The 24,707-nt window shown below is 30.1% G+C and overlaps 1 protein-coding gene across 3 annotated transcripts in view; it reads right to left on the bottom strand.

The window, feature by feature from the left end:
- Positions 1-24,707, bottom strand: part of LOC132950792 (carbonic anhydrase-related protein 10) — a 108,417-nt gene that overhangs the window by 74,812 nt on the left and 8,898 nt on the right. For all 3 annotated transcript variants that reach the window (XM_061022356.1, XM_061022353.1, XM_061022354.1), the window contains exon 3: positions 11,176-11,223. In XM_061022356.1, coding sequence (XP_060878339.1) covers positions 11,176-11,223 — 48 coding nt within the window. The remainder of the gene's footprint in view (positions 1-11,175; positions 11,224-24,707) is intronic.

The raw sequence follows: 24,707 nt of genomic DNA on the forward strand, positions 1-24,707 counted from the left end.
AACTATTTATACAACAAGCCTGTCCTGAGATGGATAAAATTATAATGATGAAATTAGCCGATGAGGCTCAAAGAACCACTCGCAAATATCTATATTTTTAGTTTAATTTAATTTATTTTAATTGGTTTGTTAACTGTATTATTTTAATGTTATTTTATATATTATCTCTAAATAATGTATACAATGAGCTTGTCCCGTGACTTTATAATAAATAAATAAATGAATATTTTCGTAACGAATAACTTTTATAATATAATTATTGCTATGTGGTTGTGAATGATGATATCGGCATCGTCTGTATGAAAAAAATTTAAAAAACAAACAATAACTGTGAGCGAACCCAATACCTATGACCAGCAGATTAAGTGGCGTGCGTATAATAAGAACGTGCGGCGGGGATGGCGAGCGGTTGTAATTTAAAACCGAAATTACTCTAATGGGACCGAATCGCTGTGAAAATTATTACGTCCGATATCCGAACGACGGTTCATATTTCAGTCAATTAGTAGACTACATATCATAATGCAGTGTATATATTAATATATTGATATAATAAATTACTATCAAATGTGATAGAGCACGCACGGTAACAATATAATAACATTGCACGACTTACCAGTTACCACTACCTAGAGCGAGTAATATACCTATATAATATACCTCGACGGGATGCACGATACGAGAATATATTATAATTATTTATTTATATTATATAGATAGACCATTATTATTAACGGTTGGACACAGACCTGGTACTATAATATTATTCTATAATTACGCATATAAACCACAATAGTAGGTAGGTACGTGTGGCGTTGATGGATGTGCTGCTCGCGACTCAAAATCCCCGCTATCGAATGTTGGTCCGAACACGTAGGATATAAGACGTTCCTCGTTTATTGTACAATGTACAGTAACAATAACAATACTATTAGCCAGTTGTAGTGTTTCCGTAACTATATTATTAGGTCATAACCATAAGACACGTCTCTAATAGGCCATATTATTATTATGCCCATATAATATTCTCAATATTTTTTTGAAAAATTAAGTGAATTCGCGTATCTATTAATTATTCACGAAAAAAATATGTCTTAATCTAGTAGATGTCCCGTTGAATTTTTTACTAAAATAAATTATGATAAAGTTTAATTTTTTTCTGAATGAGTTGACTTTGGTATATTATGTCTAATTAGATATTATAATAAAACAAATTAGCTAGCTCTATCAATTAGTATACTTTAACAACTCTTTAACCTTATTTTAGTTAATTTCATATATATATTTGAAGAAAATACCACACTCATAATTTTATTTGTGATTATTGATACCTCTCCCCCGCCAATTAACAATCATTAAATAATAAAATATCAATGGTCAGACATTCGACGACTTGGTAAACATTCAAATTCAATGTATGTACTTCACTAATTATAAAATCCATAGCACGCTACTCGATATTGTTCCTCTACAAGGAAAATGTATGAATCATAAATATGCTTTTGTTAATAAGTAACCAGGACAACATAAATCTTACCAAAAATCGGTCAGAAACAAAAAATATTGTTTCCAGCCCAAAAACGTATTCATGTTAAAAAAAAACTATCCGTAGAACGCCACAAATTTCCACATTTTATTTTGTTCACTAAATGGAAACATAGTTATAGATACCGCTATATAATAATATGTATGGACTAGGCTTGGATTAAAAATGAATTAATATTACAGGCTGGTAATTTAGGGAGGAAGTAGGAGCGATTTCCTCCCCTCCCAAGACCATATTGTAGTAACTAATAATTAATAATAAATAAATAAAAAATTTAATTAAGCTTATGAATTTACATTTTTCGCCCCCCCTCATAAAAACAATAAATAAGCCCCTATTATTATGTATATTATATTGTACTATTGCGTACTTATCTATATTAATCTATATTAATGTAGAGATAAGATTCATAACAACATATTATCGTTATAACACAAGCGTTACTGAATATATAGGTACTTGGTGCAAAACGTGTAATGTGAACTGTTTTTTTCACACTTATCAACGAGTATAACTAAGCACCGATCAACCAACAAAATATTTCACCGAAAAAAATAATAATAATAAAAACAGCTATTTAATAGTTTATCAGTGGACAGTGAACAGAATATATTATTATACAGGTCACGAATGTTTTCAATAATGATTGAAGATTAATAGTTGGTGGGTTTTAGCATGCTAATTATATTGTTTCGGTATCGGATTCGTGGTATTTTTGTTCACCCCCCACAAATGAAAATCGAATTTTCGATAAACACCTGTCGGTCTGATCAGGAAATACGGGGTCGGGGATTTATGTGGTTAATGATCTGTGAATAACGTTTTCGAACATAATAATAGTTGGTACATGCAATAATAATTCATCGGTTTGCTTTCGACGGTGACCCGTGTTAAAAAGAGAATAATACATTTTTTTCACTTTAACCGCAGAAACAATGAATATTTACGTAGGTTATTGAATCCCTTTTTTATTCCTTTGAACGAAATAAAAATGGGGAGAAACGGAAAGGACTGAAAAACGATTTGTGTATAAATATACATAATATACGCATATGGATAAAAATGTAATCAATATATTACAATGCCAAAAAATGATATTATACGGATTTTAAAGAGCAAATTAACAAAGCAATAACCGTAAAGTGAATTGTATCGTTATCGAGATGGTTTTTAAATAGGAGGCAGTAAGAAAAAGTATAATAAAATCTATTGAATTTACATTTGAATACTTTATTAAAAAGCATTTGTGTGAAATCATCTATTAAAATACGAAAATAACATTTGTTTTTAACTAGTTGGTATTTTAATAAAGAATTTGAATGACATTTTTCCACCATTGTATCTAAATGTTACATTTTATTTATTTCCTATACATTTTAATGTAACTTAAAACTTAGGTTTCTACCTAAGACCTAGGTACTTATATAGTGTAATATTTAGTTATACACGTGCGCGATTATGAAATAAATATAATATGTAGAAATATTAAATATACACGAGACCATACATTTAAAATGTATAACTCTGTGGATAAAATATTACAACTTCATACAAGGCAACCTTTAATAGAGCGTAATCCCCGCGAAAGGAATTTTAAAGATGTCATTTTATTTTCAGACAACCAATTCGTTGACTTTAGGCCATGTCGTATAATATGTGTTTAGTAAATAAGTTTTTTTCACATTTTTACATTGCCTTGGGATTTTTTTTTTGTATTAAATGTATATAATAATGTAATATATATATATATAAGCAATATGGTCAGTTATTAACTTTTAACTAATCAACAGGTAAAAAGCTAGAAATATACGGGCGCGATGTAAAGTTCAAAAAGTACAACCAAAGACGTTTTGTGCTCCACCCGATAGAAATTAGTTTCCGTCGTTTAATAGGTACAGTAAGAAGAGGCCAAGAATTAAGACTTTATTCGACTGGAAATCGCTCGTGGGCTTTTTGAGTTGTTCAATTTGTACATCGTTTTAATTCAACAAAATCTGCGGTAGAAGTTCGGGTACCAAACTTTGAAACTCGACATGCATGTCTAACTTAAAGACGTGCCTGCTATGTATGAAGCCACTGATAATATTATATTTCATAATTATTATAAGCCATGATACATGACGTATAAATTGGCTAATTTAGGATCGTGAATTTTACTTCATTCGTTCCATTTGTTGTATACGCTTTTTTATAATGACACCAGATATCACGTTACTAATTCGATAGATCATTCCATCAGCGTTGTATTTTTATTCCGTGATATAAATTGTTCACTTCCAACCGTCTTATTTTATTGTGCCATTATTTTTATTTTTTCGTGATCATTCGGATTGTCATTTTACACTACAATTGTTTCAAATTGTTTCAACGTATCCCACCAAATGGATTTCATAATTTCTTTTCATTTTTTTTTTCTGTTATACGGTTTACAGATGATAGATTTTTCGTCATTCCGATAGAATTCACTTGTTGTTAACACTAACAATTGTACACTTCCTTATATATTTTAAAACTATTTTAAACATTTTTTTCTTGGTGAATCATTTTTGCTTGACCTTAACGAGAATTTCTTAGGTAATTATTTGTACAAAGAAAATAAGAAGTAGTCTTCGTAAACTAAAAGTGATACTTTATAATAGAATTAAATTGTCATTATCAAGCTTTACCTAGGTAACTAGCAATGTTAAAAAATTTGGGATTTTTTTTATATACTATCCATGTAATTTTATATTGTTCTTTGAATAACATAATTAGTTATGTAGCTATATTTAAACTACCTTATTTGAATTATTTTATATATTTATTAGATGAAAAAGAATGTACAAATTAATACTGTTAAAAGTCTTAAAACTGCCTTCATAAAATACATACCCTGAAATAGTTTTTTTGTCTTAAAATGATATGGATTATGCAGACGATTTAATGGATAAAATTAACTATACTTTTTTCTCTACAGACTGTTAATATTTCTGTTTAGAGTTCTTATTTATTTTTCAAGTTAAATTACATATTATTATCGTTTTTATTTATTGGGCATATTATTTATGGTTTGACTAATTGTTTTTGAATGAATAATTAAAAAAAACAAATATCAAAAATTAGTTTGATAATAGTATTTATACATTTGACACAATTTATGATTATATACCTAGTATTTTATATAAGTACTTGGAATTTAATTTTAAATTATTTTAATATTTTTTGAAAAAGGAAAATTTATAAAAATTAACAGATGTACGTGGAAGTTACCTAATTTAATTTAAAAATTTTTCTTCTTTATAAATTCGGTTAAAATAATTACTACGTCCTACAGACTAGCTTACTGATACGTCATGATGTATTGATGTGTGTACCTACCTTGTAAAGGGTCATCCAGATCTTATAACGCTAAACATTTAAGATTTCTATACTTTATTATTATGGTTCTATAAAATAGTAAATACATACATAACGTGTGGATTATAATTTCATTAATCTATTTGATAGTGACTCTTAGAAAAAAATATAATGCATATAGAATTGATACATAAGAAAATTAATTTTCAAATTATTCATAATTCCCTTTGATTTTAGACAAATAATATTATTTAAATAAGTAATAATTAACAACGCTTTTTTTAGCAAAATAATAGTTTTATGAATTATTAAATTAAATTATAATCTAAACGAATTGAAAAGTAAAGTTAATTTTAACAAATAGTTTTACCGACAAAAATAACACCAATTGTAAAATCAATATTAGGTATTGGTATCAAAATTTATCGAAGATATATATTATATAAGATAAGTATACATATTATTATACCTAATATATTATAGGTATCAAATATCGTAATGAATTTAATATAATAACGTGTGACACTAAACAAGTGAGAATAATATAATATGCTGACGTACTACGTAAGACGTATAGAAATGAAGGATAATAATATATGATTATATTTGTTTACAAAGAGGTACGATACAAATGCAAAATAATAAAATAATATACCTTTCAATAATGCAAGTTGAACAATGTATATACAATATACTGTAAAAATGATGATTATTTTATCGTTAAAAATGTTTATTATTTCTTTATAAGACATTTATATATGCATAAATTTAAATCATTACACACAATTACTATACAGCACAATCTATTTCAACGCCAAATGTAATAGTACTTATGGATACTTATTTAAGATATTTTATTACCGTTTGTAAATTGTAATAATGGTATAAATAATGTATACTATTATCTTATATTATCAAAAACGAATATGATCATACAAAATAATTGATGCCGATATTGCTTAAACATATTTTTCTTTGAAGAACGATAATAATGATAATATTTTTATTTGAATAAAAATTTTAGTCAGTTGAATAAAGTTCTTTGATTATTTCGTTATTTTTAAATCTTAAGCTCTTCAAACTGGCGTTATTAAAAAGGTTTTCCGATACGACAGGTATGACAGGGTCTGGGGCAAGGGGTCGGAAAAAATACTAACTAAATAAATAACAATGTACACATAAAAAAAATGAAAAGTGAAACACATTAAACATTAATGTGTTAATGCAAACGCGAATCAAATAGAACATTCGTCATTCGAGGATTTCAAATGTTATATAATTTTTGCCAGTTCAAAAAAATATGCCCTATTGTGCATCACGCGTACCGTTCCAACGACGGTGGTGACCAAAAGATAGACGGTCGCGGTTTGCGGGTGGTAGAATCTGAATTTTATTGACCGTTATCTTAGAACCATTTAAAGGATCCACACATATACGAATGGGTATGGTGAAAAAACATCTCCTAGCAGTCTCATCGAACTTTTACGACTCATACATTGTTATTATCGTCAAAAAAATAAATATAAGTCATAACTTTTGGCAGGGCATTGGGAGCGTTTATGACCGACGATAAAAACCGTTACTAACTGGACCATGTCTGGAGCTGGGTAAGAAATATGTGGATTTTTGCTGTATTGACAAATCCGAAATCGTAAATTTGTTCGGTAACGCCTAGAAAAATTATCGATAGTTCCGCGTATCACACAAATAAAACGCGTTTTCAGTTTTCAGTGGTTTAATTTTATCTTTTTATTTCAATGTTAAACTAAAATTAAACAAATTTAAATCTTAACAGTAACAGGGGGTTATTACTAATCAACATAATATTTAATAATTATTTCATTTTACATTATTTAGTTTGGTCAAAATTGAGTCTATAAAAGGTTAAAAGCTCTTTACCCTTTTGACTCTGAAACTATCACTCTGTAAATACATCTAATAACATGTCATTAAAAACAATATAATTTCTAAATATAAGACTGCTAGAGGCCAAAGAAATTATAGTTATAACTTTATAAGTATGAACGATCTTAAATGTGTACCTTCATACATAAAAGGGATTTAAAACATAATAACCCATTTCTATAAAACATTTTATAGCTAGGTATATAAAATAGCTTACGGCTTAATTTAAAATTGTTATTAAAACGTTATTATGTACTTAATTTGTCCCAATAACAAAAATAAGTTTCAATCCATAAGAAAGTATCCTATAATAAGTTCAATAATCTTTAATAGTAAACCGATTTTATTAATATCAAAGATGATCCCAATCATTAATTTAACACAGTTTCAATTTAAACTTGTATTACCCCACCAGGCCAATAGTATAAGCTTTAATGGCAATATTTTTTTTGTTATTTTTCAGTTTTTTCGATGATTTTTATGCATCCCCAGACGGCGTCACCAGTGTAAAGTAAAATCGCAATTGTAAACATAACGGCGATGTGTGACCGGAATACATTTGCTGTGTTTTGATCCTTTTTGGAAAAACAAATACAATAACAACTTGGATGTTTGTTTATAATTTGCAGATCTATAAGTTGGCTTGTTGACTTTGGCTTGTATTCTATTTTTCTCAGTCATGATTGAAAGTATAAGCGGATTACCAATCTGTGGTACTTGAACGTGTACAAATTATATGTTACTAAAAATTCATACATTTTCTATTATATAGATGTAGTTATAGATATGTTTTGCCAAGTTTTTGAAATATTTTATTCAAAATTGACTATTTTAACGTATTTATGCTCTTCAATAATAATTCTTCATGAATCAAACATGGTATCGTTCCTGAACACGACGTAATCTCTATAGTATATTATATTTTATCAATTTTTTCTTTTAAGTTTTCATTATAACTATGGTCTTCTCTAAACGCGTACATACAATTTCTAAGAACGAATTTAACGCAAATAACGATTAAGTTATACGGTGATTTTATTGAACTGTAAATTGGATATAAACTCTATTTATAACATTCTATATTTGGAATAGGAATTTACAGTCTAATCATAGTTCAATCTTATACCAAACAACTTGCTGCGGGCAGATAATAATCCACCTTCAAAATGGGTCATAATAAATTCTCATAAAATAACTAACCCGAGACCTACTAAGAATTCTGAAATGAAAAACTAAAATAAAATAAGAAAACAATGTTATTCAGCGAATTTAAACGAAACAATAGCAGTTCACTATCGTCTCGACGTTTTCAATAGTGAGCCACAAAAGCCACAATCGTGATTAGAAACCTTAAACGCCCCGAAACACAACGCGTCAGATAGGTATAAGAGATGCTTAAGATTGAAAAGTAACAAGTACACAATTGTCAAGAAATTTACTGAAAGTACTTGTTTACAGTCCGATTCTAGTAAATCAGTTTCAGCACAGTCGGGTGCTAAAACGACTACTGCAGTTTATTTATTTGTTTGTTTTTTTTTTCATTCCGCGGAAAGTTTTATTGCTGGAAATAAAAATAATGAAACTTCAAGTCACGTAGCATTTTTTTTCTAATTATGTTCCCTCTGAAAATTTGCCAAACATATAAAATAATAAAATTGTAGTAATTTTATGCCTCAAACATAAATTCCCCATACACAAACTCGACATAAAACTACAGTCGCCTACAATAAACCTTAATAACTCGGAGAAGCGGGAAAAATCTAAAACTAAGTTTCTTTTGATAATATTATCTGATTGCAACCCGATCCCATCGCCAACGAGGTAATAAATCCTTAATGTTTTCACCGACCACCGAATGAAAATAACTTAAGATTTCTTTTGCACACAAACGAAAAGCTAAAACTTCGTCGTTAAAATGACCAAGAAGGGTTTGATACTTTAACGATATTTTTATGACCATTCTTATTATATAAAGTGAAAAAATGAACGTTTATACTATCGACAATTAATAATTTTATAAACAATAAAACTGAAAACAAAATTGATACGTATCTGCTGAACTGCATGGTATCATGTTATGCCGTAACAATAACGGTGTGCGCTGTTATTTAATTGCACGAGAAAAAGTTTAGACCAAAACAATATAAATGTTCTATCCCATACTACATTTCCTTACTATAATATTTGCTATTTGATGTGTATTTTGAATAAGTATAACTCATTATTAAATTATTGAGTAATTATTTTCTTATCATAAGCTTTCGTTATAATTTCAAAGTTTATTAATAAGGGAAATTCACGAGCGCCATAAGCAAACTGCTTTGAAGTATTCAAGAACGTAATTGGATACGTCATTTAAGGCTGAAAACTTTAAATGCGTTTAATAAATCCGCGAACCCAAGTCAAATACATAATACTTATAGCACAGTTGTTAATGACACTCCGAAATATTATTTATAAACGTTCTTCTCGACATGAATATGTAAATCATTTTATTTTTATAGTTCATATTTTATACTTGTTCATTATTTACAATCTTAGATAGGTACTTTTTGCGCCTATCTATATACTTGAATAATTTTGTTTTCTTCTTAACTATATTGTATACAATGTATGTCACAGTTGAGTAGATAATTGGTAAATATTATTTATACTATAAATGATTTCATTTCTCTAATTTTTGTATTTACCAACAAATAGATATTCAAAATTTTGAAATAAAATAAAATATAAAAATTTTAGTTATTATTCATATTTTATAAAATGTTATAAATTGTTTTTTATTTAATAATTTACTTAAACACCCCCACAAAAATTAGTTCTAATTTCTACTTTACAACGTTTACCCCTCCCCCTCCATAATCTAAATCTAATTGCGCTACTGCAGAGTTGCACCGATCAAATTAACATAACATAATACATTTTAAATATAAACTTATTTTTAAAAAATTTTCTAGATTGTGCAACTTATTAATATGAAAGGGAACTTTCAAGTTTCAATGCATACTAATAAAATATAGTTTTTCTGCTGGTAGTTACTGTATTGTTATATTATTTAAAATACATTAGAGATAAAATTGAATACTTTGTACATATTATAAATCAACATCAAAATATCACTGTTATAATATATCATACATTTCCTTCTTTTTTTTTTTTTTTTGTAGCAGTGAAAAACTATACCTCTTCGTGGATGTTCACATTATCTTCACCGCAGTAAACAATTTACGGTACTTTTTAAATACACCATTTTGTAAATGATATGATTACAGGAAATAATGTATATGATCAAACTATAACAAACTGTCAACCATAAAATACTGAATAAAGTTTTGATAAGATGAAAGGTTTTACTAAAACATTTTTTGGACCCGTGGTTAAAATGTAAAACATCGGACGAAATAATGAAAGTTGGGTTTCACTTGTATAGATGTACTTGCACACCCCCAGAATAATAAAGTTAATTTACACAGATAGTACTGGACGTATATGCTGCAGTGTTATAATAGAAAGACAATTAATATAATACACTAATACATCTAATAAAATATATCCGATTTTATATTATACTTCAACTGTTAATAATATTATGTTAACGTATTTCAGGTAACGTGAAAATCATATTTTGTAAAAATGCTTGTAATCGTATCTTGCTTTGTAGATGTGTAGTAGGTATAAAAAAATACTTTCTTTTATCAATTGTGTTAAAAATGATTATACTTATTATACTTGGAAGAAACCATTTTATAAAAATTATTTGTGATTTTGTAAATGTATGTAAAATATATGTTTAACTGTCACAATGGAATTATTGTAACTATATTAAAAAAAAATACTCAATACCTAATATCCTAATAGGATTTGAATCAAATATCTAATCAGCTAAATTTTTAAATAAACATTTTTGTTTATTTAATTAATTTATTCAAGTTATAGCAAGTAACAATACTTTAATTTGATCATTGTTTCGCATAATACTGTACAAAATGAGTGTACTTTTAAACAACCATATTTTAAAATTAAAACTACTTATAAAGTATTACGTTGCCTTTAAGTCTTCGGGTCGCGCGTATAATTTGTTTAAGTTTGAATCGCGATTATTAAGTGTAGTAGTCGAATTCGGTTAAAACCTTAATTAAATCTCTGTGCGTACAAAATTCGTATGCTAATTTTATGAGCCATCATACGGTGCACATTATACAGTAAAATATCAAATCAATAACAATAACGTTTTGGTGTAATGTGTTTAATATATTTTGTTTACACCACCGCATATTATTATTTTATCGATCGAGCGTATTTTGTCAACTACAGCTATCGTCGTAATATAACAGTAACAATAATAATAATAGTAATGACATAATTATAATAATATATAATAACGATACCTGATATTCCGTCGTATGTCCACCACTCGTCCCAACTGGCCTGTACGCCTGTAACAATATAATAATACACAAAATCAATAAATTACCGCTGTACGCGCACGGTGCATATAATAATTATTATAATATTATGTATATTATTTACATTGGTTTAACAACATTTATTAGACGCCTTACTCGTAAATTTGTGTTCATAATAATAATAATACACGTATATTATACACGGTTAAATAGGAATAAGCGTCATACACGACGAGGCGCCCCCCTCGATGTCAATCCATAATATTGTCGTTTGTTGTATTAGTCTCCATCGGGTAATGTACATGCGTATATGTGCGAGTATAGACGTATCTGACCGATCAATCGACTTGCCTCGTTGTCATGTTCACGTAATATATTTACCTAATTTTCTAATAATATTGAAACTGTGAATATGTTTAAAAATGTATTGTTTTTGACCTATACAGGCTACAACAGACTGTGAGAAACTCTCTTTCACTGTGCCCGAAACGCGCCATCTCCATAATAATAACAACAATACTTATAGTAGAAGGTTTACCTACAGACGGCGTTGTTATTTCTTTCTCTTATATAGGTTTCTGTTCTTTTCGCTATTTTGACAGATAATAATCGTTTGCGTAGATGATAATAATAATAATAATAATAATAGTATATTACCGACATTCTCTCGACTATAGTATTATAATAGTGTCGGTTGCGGCAGCGGGACAATAATTTCCGCTTACGCTCCGAAAAATCCTTTTAAGTACGGCATGAGAAAATACACCACTCGTCTCCGATTGACTTCCACCGTTATATCATATACGTTCGCGGCGGCGGGCAAAAGGACGAGCGGATATGATATTCGTTCGGCGGCGCCATCGAGTCGGTTTGTGTTGCCAACGCCGATTAATCTGCTCCGTGCGACCACCCCTCTCGTCTCGTATATTATACACCATCCCCGGTTTTATTATTGTTGCCGCTTTTCTGCGCGTACACACACACACACACACACACATACGTAGTTTTCACCGAGAGATATATTTTAGTTTTTATTTTTTTCCCACCCACCCGCTCGCTATCGTCTCTATCCATTTATACTCTCTCACTCGCATCCCCATCGCCCTCCGAGGCGCGACCCCTATATAGACGTACATAGCTGGGCCGCCGTTAGCGTTTCCCTCGCGGGCGCCCGAAAGACTAGACGAAGTCCTGCCGAGTGGCGTCGTCGTCGGCCGCAGCAGTGAGTCGTCTTCTCGACAGTGTATATCTTTATAAAAGAAATTTTTACGGTTCGACCGTTATACCCTCGACCCACCACCCACCGACCGACAAACGGATGACATTTATTATCATTTGGTCGAATCGATGCGCAAAACCATAATATTATCATGTACGCGCTTGTATTCACTTAGCGTAGTGGGGCCCATCGTGCCAAGAGTGGCGAGCATCTTTCGAACCCTGCACATCACCCACACGACCATCCCCTTCAAACAGTCAAGGACGCACCCCCCCCCCTGGCACCCTTCGTCGCCTGCTCTTGTCAATCGCCCATTTAAAGGCGTAAAACAATAACGAGTACCTATACAAACTAAACACTCGTAAACGATTGCAATTTCGCGTGACGTGATTTGTATGTCTGCACATAATACATCGTTTTTTTCATTACTGTTTATCGTTTGTCCCTACAAAAATTATGGATCAAGGAGATTCTTTTACGCGCATTTTCTACAGAAGTTATTACGTTTTTGGAAGTATTTTTTTCAGATGGTTCTAAGACATAACGGAAAAACATTTTTCAGAAGAAAAAAAAGTCGAAATCGTACGTGTATTTACGATGTTAATATTATACAAATTCGATCAAAAAAGTGTGATCTGCTGAAATTGAACACATAATATTATTATTACATTATTATAATTTATAATATTGAAACCCTGACGATTCTCAATAATTCTAAGAAACCGACATTCGCTAAACAAATAAAATGCATAAGTATAATGTGCGTCGCAATATAAAAGTTTTAAAAAGATACGGTAACATAGAAAAACGTAATCCATTAGTAAATCACCAAGACATTGTTGAAATAAATTGGTGAAAAAAAATAAAATACATTAAGACGGTATTGTGCAAAACCGGAATCATCCTATGAAAAAATAATCAAATCGAACATGTGCGAGAAACAAGCCGCCTAAACAAAATCTTGTATGTATAACAGTAACAATATAATAGTACGTATCTATCTATATTATTTATACGACACGCATATCATACACATGTTTAGGTACAATTTAATATTATGCACTCAATTTACATTTTTTCCCGAAACCCACGCAGAAAACACTGCAGAAAGCAAAACAAATTAATAAGAGGACTAGGTGTATATACTGTACTCGAGGTACTTTGTGACTTGCTCGTTAACAACGGCATATAGTGTGTGATAACGTGGCAACAAAAAACGTAATGCGCACATCGAAGTAATTCCATCAGCAATAGCGAATACATTTGTAGGTTTTATAAAATATTATTGAAACGACGATGGTTATAATACACTTTAAATAATTTTAAATGTGGGATAGGTATTCTTTCGGGCGAACGTGACTATACACGTGACTACACGCGACGTCGATCGGATTAAATCGTGTGTGGACGATATTTTTAAAATCGATTCACGCAATTATACGCTATTGCAGCAACAGAGAGACGGAGTGAGGAGCTTTCTCTGTTTGCGCTAGCGTACCTATATATAAAATATTAATATGTGTGTTTCGGGGGGAGGGGGGGGATATCTCACACGTGTGTCGGGACTCGTAAATACGTCATCCAAACGTAACATAGAGTGATGACTGTAAAAAGTATGCAGCTTAATATAGAAAGAGTACTGTTTCGTTGTAATCGTAGGTAGGTGTATTACATATTATAGTAACTAGGTATACCTACTTAAACTCACTCATACATTTTTCTATTCGCTCCACCCCTTATTAGCACCTATTAAGGTGTGAGGTAGGATTTAAATTTTAACGCCTATTTAATATATACCACTACTACCTATGTCACGCCTCCCACTGTCACCTTTGATCGAATAAAAAACACGTCGCGCCCAGAGACCCGTCTGCAGTACGCAATACTCGTGGTTTAGACACGTATTCATGGTCGCATTCGTGCGGGTTCACACGGTCTATAACATGATATTATTGTGTGTGCATTTTTCATTGAAAATCGATTTATTCACCAAATGGCAAGCATGCGTTCATCCTTACCTTTTATCCTAAAATAATGCATGTATTCAATATCTAGTTCATTAACAATTTTAAGTAGTAATTCTTAAGAAAAATATTTTCGATACCTGTTTACCTGTCTAATTATACTTAGATTTAAGGAGTCATAACTCATAATAATCTTTAAATAGAAAACATTTTCAAAAAAAGTTATAAGATTAAAAATATACAGTAAAAAACGATGGTTTATGAATTTGTATAAAATAAAATTGTATCACCATCATGGGAAACTTCTTAAAAGGTATAGAATTATACTCCTTAAGAATAAATAAATATTCAGTAAATAAAAATTTTGAATAAATGTATTATCATACGAATACATTGAGGCAACCATGCTCGGCGAATGACCCTGCAGTATATATTAGGAGATATCAATAATCATATAAAAAATAATAAATTATATATAATCTAAAAATGCCACACATTCACTCACAATACAACTGATGAAGTACAAATTAAAAATTAACGTTGCGTGTAGGCTCAACACGAAAATTAACGTACAGTGTAGACTGTAGGATCAACACGGATAAGTTGTAGCATCAGACAGCGTTATAACAATGTACAAGATAAGTCATCAGAAATTCACAAACTACTGCATTATGTCTATTTCAGAAAAATGGAGTTGTTTGGACGTAAAAAAAAATAGCGGACTACCAGTCGCCCTACTTCTGGCCGCGGTTAAAAAACGCTCTCTTCTACGCTGCGCAGCAGTTTCTCCAAAACTGTTCGCCGTCGCGCTTGTCGCGCGGCGTTAAACATGTTGAATCGGTAACGAGCTCGCAAGACTCGAGAACTCGAACGCCGTATACGCTTAGAGTAGATATTATACGACTACGCGTCTGCCACTTGCACGTGGATGTCGACGTGCGGCGTGCGTGTAGGTATTTATATACGTATTGTGTACACATTGCAGTATATTATCATACTGACGATGAAACGTTTCGGGAGACGATTACCGCGAAATCCCGCTGTTTGCCGTCGTTATATTAACCGCCGCTGCGAGTCTGCAGACGTGCAGGGTCAAACCGCCGCCGCCAACGACGGAAAACTTCCGATCCCGCGCGGCCGCAGCGGTGTGTGTGTATATTGTAATGCATAATAATATAATAATATTATAATGACCCGCCGAGTGTGTCGAACGCCATCTGTCGCGTGTCAAGAGCGGTTGTCGCGCCCGCCGGTGCCCTCGCTCAGATATTATAATAATATTATGTACACGAGACGCGGACGTTAAATTATCATCATTATTATTATTATTATTATTATTATTATTATTATTATTATCGTCGTCGTCGTCGTCGTCGTCGTCGTCGTCGTCGTTGTCGTTGTCGTAACGATGAAGGCGATGAACCGCGAACGCGCGAGCGGGTCGCGATGAGGAACGAATGAAACTATATTATTATTATACAGTTTCCGGCAGATGGTTTCCGGTTTGTTCGCGGAATTTCCACATAGGTACATGTATTATACTAAAACGTGACCGACGACGTATCGTGTCTTATCGTACGCCCGACACTTGGTCCAGAGAAAATCGCGCGATCGTAATACTACGGTAGAAGGGGGGGGGGGGGCGATTGATGGCCCGCTCTGGTTGCATTACTCGCGCAGAATGTTTGGTAGTGATATTAAACATTTTGTCGTGTCTAATAATTATAATTTATCTCGGAACATATTTTTTTTTTTAGGAAGGAGGGTATGAACTAAATCTAAGTAAAATGTAAATATCATTATATATAATAATATATACACTTGATCATACGCGATACACGTACACAACGTATAGTTACAATGTATAATGTCTGTAATACAAATTATGCAACATTTTGTTACGATGAATTCGAAAAAAAAATAATCTTTACTTTTCCCAACATCCCACACTATCAGGGTTTAGGTGTTGACTGCTATCAACTTATTATTATCGACTTCTTATAATAGTTCTCCTTGCGATGATAATAATATAATAATATTGTATTGAATTTAGAGTAGGTAAGTACCTACACTTAAATAAGATGTTGCACGCGTCGCATAATGGGTTTAACTATGGTATTCTGAATATAAACGTGTGCGTTTGCAACAAATGTGTGATAACTATATTTTAACATTATTTTGAAAATAATAATAATAAACGCTCACGTCGTTTGATGTTGTACACATATTCGTTGATATCGATAGTCCGATAAAATCCAAAAAGTCGAACGCACGGTGACGGTCGTCAGCAGCTGTACAACGATGAGTGCCTTACACCGTTTTAATAAAACAGAAAACTAAAATACTCGAAGAACGCACTTGGCCGTGGCTGCTGTATTATGAAGAGAGATAAAAAAATAAATAAATACCGACCGTCTAAACGCTCAACGCAGTTAGGTCTACTATTATAGGTGTTCCTAGATAAATAATAATATAACAATCCTTTTATGTGATCTATCGGAGCCACGAAAAAAAATTGTGTGGAAACCGCCGTGAAAGAGGGCGCACGCAGATAAGAACGATGGAAGAAAAAACCCTTACCGCTCTGTATACCACTTCGATGGTAATTACTAGAACCGCGATTACGGGGAGTTTAAACGGTCTCCGTCTGTTCTCTTGCCCGCCGCCGCAGCCGATAAAAACGAGATTTCCGCGAAAACGACGAAAGCTTTTCATCGAGACCGTTATCAGATGACTTCCCTCGTCCTTCTCGCGCGCGTTACACAGACCGCTTAAAATTGCGGTTGCTAAGAAAAATCTATTTAACGGGCTATAAAAATAAAAAAAAACATTATATAATAATATACTTTGTGCACGCATCATATTATTATACGCTGACGCGTTTCGAACTATACCTACTTTACGCGGTCGCTGATAAATTATTATTTTTTGCGACTTCTATAAAAAAAAAAAACGGTGGATATGGTATTATGATGGGTGCGCGCTGTTTTTAATAAACCAGATAAACGGTACCTATAGGTGAATAACACGCACGATATTTTTAGGACACTTTGTCGTATCCAATATTACTTTTCGATGGATTCTGGTTAATTGAGATGTAGACGTATGTGATTGCATAATCGACATTCGACTTAATTTTTTTATTTAATAACGTTACGGGAAAATGTCCGACTATAGGAACACTTTTTAGAATATTTTATAACTGTTTTGATTAATAAAAATACAAACTCTCGTGTGTTCAAAAAGATTTCAATTCATAAACATGAATCTATAAACGTAAACTTTGTCTTTCAACATCGAAAGTTTGGAAGCTTATAAAAGAAATACAGAGGTGACAAAAAAGACTTCTGATTTTTACTAAAAATCTATTTCTTGGTTTTTTTTTATCTTTATAAATTATTCTAATCCGGAGATAAAAACTTTTTTAGGAAGTTTCGGGCTCATTTTTAATGCATGTAGGTATAACTTTGTTCTATACTTTAAGTTAGAAAATAGAACTTTTCACAAAAGAATAATTATTTTAAATTAAATTATAATTATTTCTCAGATTTAATTGATTTAATTGATTTTATACAATACGTTATTACAAGCCATTTTAAATGTAAATGAAGGGAATATGTTTCAGCTTTTATGACGGCGTTATGTATAGGCAATTGATCAACATTGATGGTGTGATTACCTAGTTGTTATTTATATTATGTAACGATATCCAAACAATGTTTAACATTTTTCAATCAATAGATTAATAATTGCTCAGAAAGTTTAAACATTTATGAAATACAATTATTGATTTGTATTACATATTGTATCTAATACACTATACAATTTTAAACCATTTTTGTTAATTGCTTTTTCTTCGAAATTTGAGCTGTTTGAAGTAATAAACTATTAATAATTATTACCTCCACAGTAAATTATACCAACAATATTATATAAATAAGAGTTCCTTAAACTTTGGTTTTCGGTTTGTATACTTAAGATTTCTTATTACAGTATATTGTATATTGATTTAATGTCTGACATACTGAACTTCTTCATAACAACGATTGAATACATTATTTTGTAATGATTCACTTTAGAAGCACTTTACACCAACATTGTTTGAAATTAAAATAAATACATAATTTTTCCACTTACAAAATTAATTTTTCAAGTATATAAAAATAAATATTGTACTTGTTTAGCAATTTTAAAATTGTCCAAACCATGTGTTGTATTTTCTAAAAAAATTTCAATATACCTACTGAAAAAATTTACAACATAATATAACTATGAATGAAAAAGTAAATAAAACTATTATAACATCTGTATTTTTAGTATATCGTATCATATTTGTTTTAAATTGTATTCGATATCTTAAATATAATCGCTTAGTCGTTTGTGGAGTATAAGTTCTTATTGATTTCATAGTTACTATATTTATCGCCTACACGTTCGTATATCGTTTATGGACTGTAGTATAAACTTAGATTTGGTCATTGAAAATTCATACAAATGTTAGAAAAATCTGTCAACTGAGTGCAGTTATACAAATTATGATGAAATCTGAAACAAACACATAATAAGTACAACAACCAGACAGTGTTATAATTTATTCTTGTTTGTGGGAAAGGGGGGATTACAACATTTATCCCCACCACAAAAAAATGGTGATCTGTAGAATAAGTACATGTATAAATGCATGCACACATTAAAATAAATAATTACGTACTACCTGTTTAATAAAGTTTTACAGCTTATTTTTTTTCGAGTAGATTCATGGAATAATCTGCGTAGGCGTAAAATACCTACTCAAAATTGAAAACTTCAAAAGATTATAATTTTGAAGTCCATCCAACAAATTATGATTGCACCATTGTACTTATCTTGTTGAAATACACAGGTTTCCGAAAAAAGTTCCCAAAAATAGCCTGCAAGCTAAACTGCATTGTTATAATTTTGAATATATTTGAGCATTTTCAATAATGATTAATAATTAGTGTTTATTACGAAGTAAATTTTAGTTAATTTGTACAGCTACCAATGAGAATTCGGGTTTTTATGTGTTGCTTCTATATAATATACTATATTAGTAAGTAGTAACTATAAATAATAATATTTCTAGTTAAATAAGTTTTTAAATACCTATGGTTTGTCAGTTTAAAAAAAAAGTCATAGGGGGATATGACTTCCAAATCCCCTCCCCCCCTCATAATTACGAAACTAACAAGATCTATAGAAATTTCATATAGACATGTTCATCCATTCTAAATGCTAAGGACATTAATAAAATAATATATTAATTGATCGTCAATTAAATGACGTACGTGAACGTTTTGTGTCCATAGTTGTAAGTAAGCAAATACTCTTTCGTCAAAGTCAAACATTTGTTGGAATAATAAAAATAAAACTACAGTTATTTAATTTAAAAATATATGAACAATTTTATATTTCATATAAATATTATATTATCGTTATGCATATACTTGTGGTTAAATCTATAAGTATTATATTTGTATATAGTTTGAAAACTCCATTTTTTAATATTACAAAACCAAAAGTAAATAATGCCAAAGAAGTTGAATTGACTTTTGAGTGACATTCGCGTATACATAAGAAAAAAAATATAAACACACAACAAATTTAAACTATCCAACTTCACGCAAAAATATAATAATTAACGTGCGTTAGTTGCACTCCATAAACTAATGCTATGGCTTGGATATAGAATATTATGTCAGCATAGAATACGTGTAATAACGTACCTACGTAGTACGTATACAGACTGCTTGTTGTTCATAGAACCATAACATGGTAATATATTAGCTTGAGATAATAATTAACTTAGCTTATTATTGTATTTTTCTTTTTTGATATTTTCGATAGAACATAAACATATAAAACTATCGAAGTATTTAAATCGTTTTCTGTGAAACCAAAGCGAAAAGGGTCGTTTCATCTGTTTTAATGGCATGGGCAATTTTAAATCGGCGACTTTGGCGATAATTTTACTTTTCTGAGGCCGCGTGCATATAGTATAGTTTAGAGACAGAAAATGAAAAAAAAATACATATAATATATACGAACCCTATTAAACAATTACCACTGGTGACTCAAGTGTCAGCGCGATGTCGCTTATTAGAACGCGCGAGGAATGGTGCAGTTTATGGCACCGGTGGATGGTTTCGAAATACACGAACGGTTGGCATCGTTCCCCGAATCTCAGAAGTGAGAACTACTTCTACGACTATTATTGCTCTTATATTTTTTTGTATTTTTGTGTTTTTTTTTTTTTTTACTATATGAATCTCTCGTTCCGGTACGGTGCACCAGAGTGTTTCTACGTCGGAAGAAATATAGGAAATAATATAATAACTGGTTCGCAGCACACGCACACGGAAGAGACTTTTGCTTCAGCGATTCGCAATCAACTTGGTCCTTAGACGAAAAACAACAGCTTTCGTCCGCATCACGGAGTCTATATAATAAACATCCGTATATACCTTATACGTATAGCCAATGTGCGTGTGTGTGTGTGTGTGATAGGTCTGTGTGTGTCTGTGTGTAATAAACGATACCGGCTGCCTCGAGGGCGTATCGGCGTTAGGTCGAATTATTTTTATTTCTAAAAATACTATATCCTACATCAGAAGGGCCGAGAAGAACAACAGACTGCGACTGGACATGTTATCGACATTTCTATATTTTGTACACATATAAATATGAAACGAGTTTCAACTTACTTGCCTTTAATGTATTCGCCTTATTATATATTGTATACACTTAATGGTGTGACTGAAATTTATAGGCTTTCTGAGCATAGAATCCATCTATAAATTCATCTATAATATGTGAATACTACGATTATACTACTCGATTATAATTGATTCTGGAACATACTATTCATATGAAATGTGAAAAAAAGAGTTATAGGTAATTCAGTTAAAATCCTTGAATATAGAACTATGCGAAGTATGAACTATTTCATAATAATATAAATAAGTATAAGTACAATTGTACAAACTGTGATATTATATTTTATTTTCATACCTATTTTAATATAAAGCAAATAGGCACAAAAATAAATATAAATAATTTGACATCATATTATTATATTAAATATATTTATAAAAACTGCAGTGACTGTAAAGTTTCAAGTTCCTGCGAATAATATTTTTATGATTAAAACAAAATAACTAAAACCGTTAATTTTTCTCTTGAATATCCAATTTTGCAGTCAATTTAACTTAAAATGTCTATAAAAAAATTAAGCATTAGCATTTGTTTATATTTTTAGGTTGCCGTAAGAATAATCCTCAAATTTTCAATCATTTATTTTTAAAATTTAAAATCTTATGAAATGATAAATAATTTTCAAATTGTTGTGATGAATTGTGTGATTAGGATGAATACCCAGTGGTTATACCTAACAGATATATAGGCAGTTTAAAAATGTTTATCAATACAAAAAAAAACTTAAACTAAAAAACCTCGAACATTTTGAATGATTAAAATAGTCTAAATATTTTTAAAAATTTATTATGTAGGTATATACAATGATAGTTTAAGTAATAGTGGAATGTTCAAAGTTATTACGATTACATTCCTAGGGAAATTAACCAATCGTTATAATTTATGATACTCAAATCAGACATGTTTCTAAACAACCAAGCCCGTGATTGGTAAATTTAATTACGTTTTTATAAAAACTTTTTTTACTCTTTACTTTACTCATCTTTTGTAGTTGTCAGTATGTTATTTCAGTATAGTTTATTATAAACAGCTAAACATCATAAATATAACCTAACATTTTAGTTAACCAATACTAATTAAAACAATACATGATATTATAATGTATGTTATATACCTACTATAATATAATATAGTTAAATAGTTAATATCCTTATGTACAATTACAGTAATAATGATAATCAAATATAAATGTGTCGCTCTCTGATGATTTAAGTTCATGAACTAATTTTTATTAGATTCAGCGTAGATAATTACTATGTAGAACATAGTTTTCAGAAATAATTCAAGTACCTATTTTATATGATAATAAATGTATAAGTTTCGATATTTTGATAGCTATCTTGTTATGCAAAATTAGTGTAATACATAAATAATTACAAATTAAAATACTCAGAAAAAAGTTATATATGAGTAAAATTGCATACGCATAAGCTTCCTTGATATTGTATTTATTTACAACCATTAAAATACTGATTTTCGTTTGAAAGAATGAAAACCCAATTGAGTGTACGCAGTGAAACGAATGCACATCGAATTAGATAGCCCTAGATACAGAAGAAAATAATTCTTTGTTCGTCCAGTTGGGACAGACAATCGTAATTGGCAATAATTCCGAATTTTTTTAATTAAGATTTTTTAGTACCATTTCTATTTTATTTGTATTGTCTCTTACATCCGATCAAAGGTCCGATTAAAACCCTAACAATAATAATAATAATAATAATATCAAACACTTGGTCACCATTGTTTGAGACTCTTGTCTGAATGCAAATATATAATATATATATACCGATTGGTTGGGTTAGGAATGAGGAGCTTAAAATTGCATTTTAAACTCCGTCACGTCTCGCCCTACCGTATTCTTTCATGCCGTATGCTGCAAGCCTGCAAATGTCTTTACTTCAAATAACATGTAAATTAGATTACTACACGAAGGTTTTTTTTGTTTTTAAAAATAAAACTTCGACAACACAATTGATCGTGACGTATGTGTTTGACTTTCGTAACCCGAGACCAAAAAAATATTCCGTATATATGAGTCGAATAGAACCTATACGCTATAATAGTCGAAAGCATTGACACATGAATGCAATAAGTGTCTTCATTTCTCTGTGTTTTCAAACTAAAAAACAACACCATAGGTTATATACTATAATAATATATTATATAGTGTGATAGACGTGCCACCCTCAAAGACACGTTGCGACTAAAACAGTTGAATAATTTGTAACAATATATCCCTGCATCAGCTAATTTTACTACTACCGTTGTCTGACAATGACGAAATATTATATTATAGTTAGGTTAGTTATTAAATTGTTTCACACTAAACATTATGAATAAATACTAAATATATAAGACAGTTTAAATCGATTACTACTAAATATATATTAGTGTTTTTCAAATCAATATAATTACACCACGATGTTAAAATATAAAAATTAGTCAATCTAAGGAACGGCTATACTAAATTCCAAAATGTATAGTTGAATAAGATAAACAATATAAGTAGGTAGGTATTAAAGTTGAACAAATTTAAATCGTGTGTTTTGTTATTGTTATTTTCCTAAAGCCACTCTTTATTTTAAAAATAGTTAAGTAATAAGTCGCAGTTCTTTTTAAAATATAATAAGCTATAAAAAATTAAAAACAATAAACACTATTAAAAGCTATATTAAAACTATGAAAACAATTTACCTAATAATAAGAAATTATTACAAATCTACTCCCTTTATTGGATATCCATAGATATAATTTCAGTGAGGAATGCATAGAAAATAATGATAAAGTGATAAAATAAATAATAAAACCTTTACAATGTACACTTGATAAGACAATAATAATATGTGCTATATTATAGAAACTTGGTAAATTTCTATGATGACTTTTTTTTGCTGACAATATATTTTTTCCAATACAATAATATATTATGTTATATTATTATAGAAATTCGATCAATTTGTATATGATGGCTTTTGGTTTATAAAATATGTCAAAGGGCAGGTAATAAAGCAACTGGGAAACCTCGATTTTAATAACTTTTTCTAAAACACTATTATATACCCATTAAATAAGCGAGTCTAAAATCTATTATAGGAGTTAATGGCATTCTCTTTTTTTATTTTTTAAATATTGTACATGTAAAAGTGGTGAAAAATGGAAGTTTAATCTAAAGAGTAAAATATTGTTGTATTTAGTAAATAAAAACTGTTTTACTAAAAAAAATTTCTCAAACAATTTTAAATAGCAGTAAATAAAAAAAAAAGACTTAAGAAATATGAATAAAAAATTTTTCTCGAGACGTCACAACTTCTTTATATACGTGTATGTACCTATATACATTTTAAAAACACACAAACATAATTATATTTATGTCATTTAATAATGGCTTATTCTAAAAAGTAATAACATTATTACAATAGAATTTAAGCATTTATTTTTACAAACATAAAATAATGTTGCTGTATTATTATCGCTGCAAAATACAAAATATAAATAAGATATAATCATAAGCCTGATAAAATAACACGTAGGTTTGTTTTTAAATGTATCCAGCAAGTAATATGTATATATTGAACAAAAAACATTTTATTATAATG

The sequence above is a fragment of the Metopolophium dirhodum genome, chromosome 8 (assembly GCF_019925205.1).
Source record: "Metopolophium dirhodum isolate CAU chromosome 8, ASM1992520v1, whole genome shotgun sequence".
NCBI classification, from domain to species: domain Eukaryota; kingdom Metazoa; phylum Arthropoda; class Insecta; order Hemiptera; family Aphididae; genus Metopolophium; species Metopolophium dirhodum.